Source organism: Watersipora subatra, chromosome 7 (assembly GCF_963576615.1).
Source record: "Watersipora subatra chromosome 7, tzWatSuba1.1, whole genome shotgun sequence".
Lineage (NCBI taxonomy): Eukaryota > Metazoa > Bryozoa > Gymnolaemata > Cheilostomatida > Watersiporidae > Watersipora > Watersipora subatra.
Window position 1 is genome coordinate 30,658,560 of NC_088714.1, and position 11,927 is coordinate 30,670,486.

An 11,927-nucleotide genomic window follows, 5' to 3' on the forward strand; every position below is an offset into this window, starting at 1 on the left:
CTTTAATAATAAAAATTTTATTATTAATGATTAGTTTGCTTCAAAAAGAAAGTAAGATAAATAACCAAATTTGGCTAATTTTTTCTTTTAAATAATGTGATTTTTATTACAATACAACAGTTATATTATAAACAAAAGCAAATTCTGTATCAATCAGAATTTGCAACAATCGAAATAAAATCGAAAAGCAACACACATTACTAATGCACAGCAATAATATATACGAAACTAAAGATTATAATTCCTTTACATCATCATCTTCCAATACAGTAGGCAATGTTACTTCTTCATAATCTTTTTCCAATGCAGCTAAATTTATTCGAGATTCAACAAAGTCAATTTCCTCCAGTCCTTCCGAAACAAACCTAAAGATAGACCTCAAAAATAAGCCAACGTATTCACTAACTTTCAGGGTCTACAGATGATACATTTGTAAATTAAAATAAGTCAAGTGTAACGCAAATCAACCATGTAAATTATAAGAATAATCAATGCGTAATAAAACCAATAAAACATAAAAATTCTAGCTATGCTAACAGAAACAGCAAAATATGCTATATTGAAGAAATGCAAAAGCCAATTTTAATGGAAGCATTTAGCAACATTCAGGTGTGCATAACCTACAAACTTAGTGTTTAATAAGAGATTAATAATTAACATACCATGGTATGATAGTCACTCATGTATGGTAGTAATACATACATAAACTATTACTAAGAATAAGGAATTGTCTACTCTATCCAGTGGCATACAACTTCAAGTATACTGTTACAATTCGGTAACACCTGTTACTCAGGCCTGCTATGATTATATTTCAGGGATCCCCTTACCAATGCACAAAGGCCTTTTTACTGTATAACAAATCAAACTTTGTGTTCACTTTTGACCAGGCTTGTCCAACAGCACTTGTGGCAGCGAGCATACAGACAGCACGAGGAGTGTAGGCAATGTCAGAACTCGGTATGGTCACCGGAGTTTGCCAGTTTATCCCAACTTTAAATCCTGAATAAAATCACACCTCAGAGCAATTCAAAATTGTATCGTAACACTTTCAATTTAAGATGCTTGACATTTTGACTCGGCTTGTACATAAAGTAGTCAACTCTACAGGTTGTGACTTTTATGTTTTAGAGCAGGGATGTCAAACTCAATTGTACAAGGGGCCAAAATTCAAAATACAACCTAGGTCGCAGGCCAAACAGAATAAACATTTATTTAACACACTAAAACAAAATGTTTTTGGAACATAAAAATGAATAAAAGCAAACAGGAATATCATTCTGAAACAAACATCAGGTTTAATTGACGGGAGAAGTTCCCGGCAAGGCGCTGAAGCGTTGCATTATAGGATCTGTAGTTCTGTGCAGTATGATGTCATCAGCGCTTCATATTGATGGGTCATGAATAACGAAAATATAAAATGATCTTGCGGGCCAGATATGATTACAAGGTGGGCCGGATGTAGCTGCGGACCGTGAGGTTGACACATGTGTTTTAGAGTAATAACTGAGCAAAAAGGCTAAGCCAATTATAATCTCACAACTATACAACCTTAAGAGTTACGGCACATTACTTGGTGTGCAATGAACTTTCTAAAAGCTTCTGGAAGGCAAACTTTTTTAAACAATTGTTACGAATAAGACATTCTTCAAGACTTCTTTTAAGGCTGTATTAAACACTTTACGCGAAAACAAAATAGGTTATTATACTGATGCAAGCAATCAATGTCAGCCCTGGAAGCAAGTTAAAAACATCATCCAAACCAAAACTAAAACTAACCAGTTGGACACCAGTCCACAAAGTGTACATTCTTCTTCTGTCTGATCTCCTGGATTGCAGTATTTACTTCTTTAGGTGTTACATCACCTCTAATAAAACACCAAACATGCAGTTACACAGACCATTGCTATATGTATTACACACCTTTAAAAAGGTTAATCATAATTAAAACAGCTTACAAGTTTATATTCTGTAGGCAATATCAGTCAGTCACTGTATGGTGACGAAAGCACACAGCGTAACCTGTAGCACCTATCACAGTGTTTCCATGCTCCTAATGGGTCCAGAGTTGTCCGCGACTGACGAATTCACGCCCTACTGTTTCGACGATTCTGAGTTGCAGATAACAGATCTTTCCAAAATTGATGATGTATCCTTCAAAGCAAAACTTGTTGAACTAGACTCTTTCTTGAGTAATTCTCAATTTTCAATTGATTTGTAGTCAACTAGTTGCACTAACTAAGCCAGGACGCCTGACCAAAATTTTATCTTTGTGTTCCTTATTGCTGTACTCCATATTAAGAGATATCAACAGAATTTACTGCTTAGTATACAATACAAGCCTTACTTTAGAGGTCGTATGAACAACAATCACTTCTAGTAAGGAGCCTTTTTGAAGCTAAAAGGGTAAAATCTGGGAATTCTTTTTACCTCCACTGGGGAGAGCTTAAGCCAAGTATCTTAGTAACCTATCAATTCAGATCTATCAGCAATTTATGATGTTGAATAGTGCTCTTCCAGCGAATGTCTTTACACAAATTTAGGAAAGCGAAATGACGTCAAATGCGCTCGGATTTTACCGTTTCTATGATTTGGCGAGAAAGCAACTCCGAACTCAGTCGAAGCATGGAAACACAGTGTATTTTATCATTGTAGAATATTATGAACTGTTAGGTTTGCTATAATAAGACCACAATATATAGTTTATCAGCCTGACCTCCAAAGGCTTGAGCGAACCCAGAACATAACTACTTTGAATGTTGTCACACAAGGTTTAACACAAACATAAGAGAAGAAAGTTGTAAACATACCTATACAACATGACGCATGACATGTATTTGCCTATGCGAGGGTTACACTTTATCAACTGGGAGCTCGGACTAAACACTGAGTGAGTTATATTGGAAACAGAGAGTGACTCATGGTAGGCTCTTTCAGGTGAGAGCAGAGGGGCATAATTGGCGAGAGGGTAATGAATTCTGGGATAAGGCACGAGATTTGTCTAAAATATACAATAAGTTTATCAGTCATGCATCAGTTGTCAGCCAATTATGTTACTTAATGTACTACTGACTGCTGCACTGCAGTATGATAAGTTGAGCTGCAAAGTGGAATTTCTAGTAACAGTCACTATTATCACAGGTTCGTACCACTCTAGGCTGGTTCACACTGTATTGCCATATGTCAGAGTTGTCCTATCGCCGATTATTTGCTGACTATGTCCACTGTAAACCGAAACATTGCAGCTGTCAGATTTTTCCGATATTTTGTCGAGCATCCACGACAGTCTGTGCAACGTGAACCACTTTGGCGATGATGATTGGCTGTCACAGATCACCTAATCAGATCCTTCACGATAGCTGTGACTAGTGTTACAGCATTTTTGCGACCGCATTATGTAAGGAGAACTTTATTTCATGGACTTTTTGCCGATGTTGGGTTTGTGACTGTGTGAACAATGCTCGCAGCCTGTTAGAAATGATCACCATCGTTTCTAACGATGGTGATCGTTTCCCGTTGTATTGTGTGACTAACGCCAACGTACTGAGATATAGTATGAGCCAGCCTTTATAAGTGCTCTTTATGTCATATGCACAATGTTATCATGTCTTGTTGTGTACACAGCTCTATCTCTAAGATAACAGGAATGGGACAACTAACACACATATGTATATAGCCAATCATTCTGTACTTGCCACAAAAGGCATGCTAACATATAGCATTATAATGAAGGAGTCGATATTTATGGTCGTAGGATAGCCTCACATCTTTAGAAAATCGAGTTACGTATACGTTTCTATTAGGGGCTGGAGTATTGAAGATCCAAATGTGTGATGATATATCCAATCAATGGAAAGAACTTCAGTACATTTTAGTTAACATGTGGCTAAGGCATCGCCAATGATCGATGGCTTAGAACTAGACTTATTTTGTGACAATGGAAGCATTTATAGTGTAAATTGCTTCGCTTGTTGTAGCTCTTGCCTCTGAGAATTAATAAAAATTCACCATCAGTCCAAAGTGATGTGATTTCATGTAAAAGTGTAGCAATTTTCTGTTTGGTTTATTGACAGTGCTCACTTGGAGAGCTTTAGTGCTATGACGAACAAGATGGTGACACATTGGAACTGTACTGCGTCATCGCAGTGCACTACGCATAATTTTGCAGTGCATGACACCTTCCGATGAACAGTAGAGATTTACTGAGTGCTCCTACTGCAAATTGTTTACTGCAATCTACTGCACATTTACTTCCATTACACATGGCCTCAAGCACAGCAATTCATGCATTCTGCGAATGTACATCCTTTCTAACATAAAACTGTATGTATACTGCAACTGCGCATTAGTAGAAAGTTAATACCACGAATCAACTGACACTGCTGGCTTCAAAAGCATCAGTTCTGCATTGTACAAAAAGTGTCAGATGCTATACTCAGTAAGCTCATAAACTTGCACTCCAACTCCCATATCACTTCAGAATAGGAAGTCGGGCGTTATAACCATTCCAATTGACAAAATTGGTGTCTTTGTATTGTATTTTTATTAACATTACATATTAAAACTAACAGATTTTTATTTCAACCGTATACAACATGCTAACTGTGATGAATTTGTTTGCAGACTCAAACGCAACTTTGAGCAGCATTCACATCTTGCAATTTTGTTGTAGTTGAAACCAGATCAACTTAGTACTTAATTCTGTGATTTTCATAAAATTGTGCTGTGAATGTATGTACAGCGTAATGCAAACGTTCCTACTGCATATAGCACTGCAAAATGCGCACTAGCAACACTCTCACTGCATCCAGCCCAGCACACTGCACTGCGCAGTAGGCAATATTGCAACTGCATCAATACTGCTTACTTCGCAATAGAAAATAGTTGTACTCCATGTATAGTGTGTACTGCGCAGTAGTAAAAATATCGAATGCATTTATACTGCATGGTTGTGACATGCTTAGTACTGCTACTACTCTGCTGATGCAACTACATATACATCGGAACAAAAATTGACTACAATTACATTTTACATCTAGGCATCAGTCAGTACTTATCAATGCTTAGTTAGAGGATTTTTTTCGTAATGGTCACAACCCTTACAGCGAATCATTCTTTGTACAATGCCTCAGTTCCATAAACTGGCAAAGAGAATCTGAGATGTGCGATAGCTTCTTGTAAACCTTTTAAATATTGAGCAAGTTAGAGAAATCAGTATATTTGTCCTACGTGTTTTTTCTCACAAGTAACAAGGGAAAAACATTCTATCATACTCATTCTTTTAGTGCTGGTGACACGCCTATAAACAGAGACATTGAATGGTGGATTTCGCTGAACCCCTTCCCATCGCCAGAAGTAAGTCTCAGGTCAAGCAAGACACAGTTACAGATGCACCTCTAATCAATACGCAACCACATGATGCAGCTTTGAGATTTCTTCATAAAACTTTACAATGATTTCAGCGGTTATTAAAACCTTTCCTACCTGAAATTCTACGAGGTCAACATTGAGTGCCCCTTCAAACCTCAGGGATGCTGTTATACTTGATATCACCTGAAACATAAGAGCTGTGAAGTTCTAAATAAGTACTGGATAAATTCTTTGCCAACAGAAAATCACCTTAAGCTTTGCTTCAGAAAAACTTGAGCCAACCCTACCCATACTCGGTAATTATTTTATTGTATCATTGTAACTAGTACACTAGGCGGTCCTGTGCACCGTGATAAATCATACTGAGTAATCAGTATGAGCATAATTAATTCTCATTTGCCTAAAGGAGCTGAGTGGTGTAGTGGTTAGCACGCTGGTCTTTAAATTGGGGTATCTGAGTTCAATTTCCTTCCGAGGCAAAATTTTGTATAAAAGCTTTTGGTGTGACTTCGAACAGACAGATGAACAGACACCGCTCTTATTATAGTAAAAAGTGGCCTTTTGATAAGTTGTGGATTTGGTACCAAAATGCTGTAGCAGTGCAATCTTGAATTGAACCTAGCAAGAAGATTTTAACCTAGAAGAAAAAAATGAAACCAAGCACAGCTCAACTTTTCAAAACAAAAAAATGCAACTCTGCATTTTTGGTAATTGGGTGGCTGATGTCTAATATTTGATGGAGAATGCTCAAGCACAAATATATACAACTTCTACTTACAAAGTTACTTACTAAACATTGCCAAGAATCAATTGATAAGGTTTATCACGAGAAAATATACAATATTTTTTCTAAGATGGCTGCACTTTGATAACAATGCCATAACAATGTATTAAGAGTTGTTTCCTCTTACATAGTTTATCTAGGAATGATATACAATTCTGAAATTCTCTCAGCAGAGAGAAATTATATCTTGCTCAACAATTTATCAAAATTAACATATAAGTTTTAAGATCACGGGCTAGACACATCTCCATAATGTTCTATAAGCGTTTTCATAACAATGCTACAGACCTGACCAATAATTCTGTTTAGATTGGAATAAGAGGGTCTTTCCACACCGAGGGAGTTCCTACAGATATCATATATGGCCTCATTGTCTACAAGGAAGCTGCAGTCCACATGGTCAATAGAAGCGTGTGTAGATAAGACTGTGTTATATGGTTCCACAACTGCAGAGGCCATCTAGACAAATATGGTAATATTACTGACATGAGCCCTCCTGTTTTTATTATAGACTTGGAACCAAACCAACATGGTAAACCATAGAATATCCCCATGGAATGAAAATGAGTATACTCAATGGCAAGTATATTATAGATAAAAATCTATTAATAGATACTAAAGATAATCAAAGGTTTTAAGTAACCTAGATTTACCAAATAACTAATTGGAGAACAGTTCAATATTGTTGACAATCTCACCTTTGTAAAGTAATAAACAGCTAAAAAAACATTACATTGGTGCTCTGCAGAAAATCCTCGCAGATAAATAAACAAGGTAAACAGATAAATATTTGGAATATGTGATAGTACTTCTACTTTCACACTTTTTCTCTAGAGCATCATGATATTTTCAGTATTGGTATTCTTACGGCTTTTTAGCCAGAATAATTGTCATATATAAACAGTGTGTAAAGGATACTTAATAAGTTATCCGCTTAGCTAAAAAAATGATTTTTTAAATTGACAGAGCTTCCAGATTGACAGATTACTAATAAGGTGACTAAGTCTATCTAATCAACTGTTACAGGAGATTACTAATAAGTTTTAAACAGCATTAATGAATTAGTTAGCCAGCATATTTTTAGATGATGTGGTCTCTCCTTTAGCAAACCGGAAAAACCTCAGGCTGTAAATCAAATCAGCCTCTATTATTTCTCTATCGCTTTCTATCGTATTTCTTTGAAAAAGATCGCGTATGCTTTGACAGAGCTGTTATAAATTTGCCAGTAGCAATGGTCAGATCATGCTGCATATCATTACTATTCTCCCGTTATAAGATTTTTCACAACTAAAAACAAGTTGTTGTTCTTTTAAGCTGTTTGAATAGAGTACAAAATAAACTTACAGATTTGCTACTGAAAATACATACTAAGTTTACTGTTAGTGTCACAACCGTTAACTACTATATTGTGCTACAATGTTTTAAAAAAATTCACAACAGCTGATAAACGGAGTATTTTATCATGTGCACTGCTAATTTATCATTTTTCTCGTGAACACTACTATTGTATGTGTCATAACAAAATATCTATGCCAACTTATCTAAAAATGTCTATACGCTCGCAATGCATCGTAAACCATCTATAAAAAAGGAAATTAATAGATTAGTAGTTCATAGGATAATAACTAACCTGAGGTGCAGGATAAACAGAAAATTCCATTTTTGTCGTCTTTGGGTAGTCCGATGAGAGAACTTCAGAAATGTTTGATGTTAATCCACTCCCCGTTCCACCCCCAAAACTCCGATGAAGAATAAAGCCCTGAAGACTATCGCATTGTTCCACCTGTGTAGACATGTCAGATAGCCTAAGGTAAAATCACACGACACCTACGGCAGGCAGTGTCAGCGCCTGACACTTGTCATGTATAGCCCAGTTGGCTGTCAACTGATCTCATCTAGTCTAAAATACAACTTGCCTCAAGACAGTTACATCCTTAACTGATTGGTCTAAAATGCTAGTCTATGGTAAATAATATAGTGTAACTGGGTGTCTTTCAACTCTTTTGCTATGACAAGCCGATCAGTACGGCTTGGTAAAGCGTTTGCCAAGAGCAGCATGATGCAGCTTTAGCAGGCTTCATACAAACTGTGTCTGATTAGTGAATAATTGATATTAAAACAGGGATTAGATTAAAACAGCATCAACCGACAGCCTCTGATGTTTTCTATCAATTGGTTAACAACAGCACAGTTATAAAATTTAATTTCATTTTGTTCATTAAACGGAAAGGGTGTTAAAAGTTTTTAAAAAAACTTTTGACAACAAGACAGCATAATCTAGAACTATTTTGGTGATTTTGCGATTTCCTCACTCCAAACCTTTCGCTTGTTGAACATTACCAAAGCCTATCCCGCTAAAACGAATTGTATATTTCATTACTATAATGTATTACACTGTAGATAGTTAAAAAATTAGGGATATTTCACCTGCTTCCGTATCCGATCTGACACAAGTCCCATGATCTCCTTGCCACACGTAAATCGACCTCGAGCGTAATTGTTGGCAGCATCTTCCTTAGTGTTCATCAGTGATTCAGGATTGTATAGGTTTCTATACGGACCTGTTCGGATTTCATCTGAAGATAAAACAGATAACTAGTCATACAACTAACAACCATGTAACTCGCTGACTTCTAGATATATATACACTAGATGAATGCCTGGCGTTGCCCGGATAATAGGAAAATTTTTTTCGTAGAAAACTTATTTTTATTTCCCATACACGACATTTACCATTTTAACTTTTAAACTTGATATCACGAAAAAATTGTTTTTGTGCAGTTCAAATAAATTAAAATAAAAATAAACAATAAGTTCCAGGAAGTATGTGTATAAAAAAGGTTACTGTTTGCAGGAGAAGCTCATTGTATTCCAAGTTTTAATGGATGATAGTGGTACCTCTCGAAAATAGTACAAATGTAAAAATGAGAAATCATACTTTCTTAGTCTGATACTTTGTCGGACTGAATGGAGAGAGAATGTAGAGACAATTCCTACTCCAGAGTATACAATTGCCCACATTGAAAAACATTTAGCTTTTACAGATTTATTGAAAACAGAAATATGTGTGCAACGGCACATTTGAAATTGAAACAGGACATTTAAAAAATACAAATAAAAAAACAAGATGTAATGGGAACCAAACTTAGCTTTTGAAAAAATTATAAAAAAAAACAAATTCAAAAGATGGTATTAATCAATACTCGTGTGAACTCTCGCTATACGACTTTAATTCGTTGCAGTGTTGGCATCGTAAGGCAAAAAGGTCGTATAAAGGGGTATAGAAACCCATAATAATTACCTAATGCAAACACCCTCAGGTAAAAATCATCAAAATTTTATATACAAGCTGTACATATTAAAAATTAGTAATGAAATAATATGTCAACCTCAGTAATCATAGTTACCTACAGTAACTTTAGTGTATTTAGTGGTTATGATCTGCAATAAAATGTAACATTACAATGTGCTATGTGCGGTACGTACGGTAGCGAGTTCTTACCTTGGAGACAGACGTATAACATGAAAATTGAATTTAACTTAAATAAATTTAGTTTACTAAACACATAGGTAAAGCTAAGTTTTATTATGTATTTTAGTAAACTTCAACTTCGTCATTGAATAAAATTTTATCACTTATCTGTTTCCAGTTTCGTTTTCGCTATAACTAATAACAGTGAGCTGATCGAGCATAGTACCTCTTTCATGCGTTGTGAGGGAGGTTTTGGCGAATAGCATATCAGAATTTTTGTTATTCCGACATACTCAGCGCACCGACTGCAAAAATAGAATTTTGAGACAAATTTTGGTTGATAACGTATGATGACAAATGTCATATGGCAAAGGTGAAAAACATCGTGTTCCACATAGCAAAGCGAAAAAAATCGTTTAACATGGTCACCGTAACCTGAAGAAGCATCGTGTAACATATAGTGCACATTTGGCGTGTGCAATCACGAAATTGATATACAGTATATGGTAAGAGCAATAGAATGATAAGAACGGCTTAGCCTAGTGGTTAGGGGAACTTGTTAGTAGACTTGTGATTTAAAAGTCACGAATTCAATCCACTACGCAGGTGATTTTTTTGTTGCTGAAATTATATCGCTATAACTGGACAAACGCATGACAAAAAACATTGAGATTTATGTGTATCTCATTTTTTATAAATTTCAGTGTTTTCTATCATTCATCTGTCTAGTTGTAGCGATAAAGTTTTGGGAATGAAAAATCCGCTTCCCACTGGATTGGAACAGAAAACCTACAGGTCTATAGACTGGCAATCTAACAAATTAGACCACATAGGCTGCTCACAATACATTGAATTAGTAATGCACATAGCCATTATGTCAGTTAAAAACACATAACGATGCTATATGATGCGTAATGCCACGCTATCTGGCTTCACGGCTCTTATTATTTGCCAACTTTCTAATTTTGCCATTGGCTAATTAGTTAACTTAGCCAATGGCAACTACATTACCTGCCAGTGAGTATAAGCTGTTTTTATTACCTGCAGAACACCGGTCATTCAGCTGGTGCATATATATATATAATTTATTCAGTATTACATTGAATGTATTATATATATAATCAGTCAGTATTACTAAATAGATTAAAAGTCACTACAAAATTGTTTTGCTGTACTCGCTCTCTTCAGGTAACAATGGGTGACCTGAAGAATATGTCACCGGAAGAGTGCAATTTTAAAAGAAACAAATTTGTAGCGACTTCTGGCTTATTAGTTTTATTCCTTACCCATATTATTATATATATAAAACAATATTTTAGCGCAGTCAAATGCTGTGAGAGTATTTTATCATAAAATAATATTACAAGTGTTAAGTTTGCTGCCAAAAGACAGACCAGGTAATGCAAATGCCAAGCAAATGTCTGCTTAACTCTTTATATTAGTGTACCAGATTCTGTGTTTAGGGACAGGGACACAGTTCAAAGGTACAAATTATCAGTAAACTCCGGAGAATGAATGTCAATTGAATGAAGTCAATTGCTGGTCTGCCACTTTTTATGACTCATAGAGACGCGCAAGGCTCTTACATTAACTTCATAGATAAGTAATATCAAAAAACAGAATAAGATAACAAAAAACTATTTCGTTTGTAATTTTCTGTTACAAAGCTTGGAATTTTCAGCATACCTATAACTCTATGTATCCTACATTGCCAGCGTACTTTAGGAATTACCCGTTATGTAAGATGATTAAGAACTTGAGGTTCGTATTTCATTTAGGTAACCTCATTGTTCAAGTACAACTAGTAATGCTCACACTCCGTTGCATATACTGGTGTGAAACTAGGTAACGGTGCATCTTAGGTCGGTACAATGCGCATACAACGCATGCGCAACAGACATACAAAGCACTCGCAATGCACAAACAGTGTGGATACAACGCCGACACAAGTGATTAAAAGCGCATGCGCCACAACGTGACACTGTTAACAATAATAATAATTTAATAATATTAGTAGTAATAATATTATATTATTATTCAATATTCTATTTATATTTATAGTCTGTTAATAAAACAGGTCTAAAACATTACACAAAGTATTCTATTTATTTTCTATTGACCGTTGTGATGATAGTGTATGCGCGTTGTGATGATACTGTATGTGTGTTGTTTAAAGATGATAATTGCGGTACACGTGTTGTATCCACAATGTTTGTGCATTGCAAGTGCCTTTTATGTTCGTTGGGCATGCGTTGTATGCACGTTGTACCGACCTAAGATGCACCGTTACCTGAAAACATG

General features: G+C 35.7%; 1 protein-coding gene across 1 annotated transcript; it reads right to left on the reverse strand.

Annotated features, from left to right (window-relative positions):
* Positions 1–190: 190 nt before the first annotated feature.
* LOC137401166 (tubulin alpha-1 chain-like) lies at positions 191–8,704 on the reverse strand. Its single transcript, XM_068087547.1, has 8 exons — positions 8,582–8,704; positions 7,785–7,937; positions 6,443–6,613; positions 5,485–5,553; positions 2,811–3,001; positions 1,780–1,868; positions 831–1,002; positions 191–365 (listed from the first exon to the last, which is right to left on the reverse strand). The coding sequence occupies exons 1-8, from the start codon at positions 8,678–8,680 to the stop codon at positions 236–238; spliced, it is 1,074 nt and encodes a 357-aa protein (XP_067943648.1). The 5' UTR covers positions 8,681–8,704; the 3' UTR covers positions 191–235.
* Between the last annotated feature and the right edge of the window lie 3,223 nt (positions 8,705–11,927).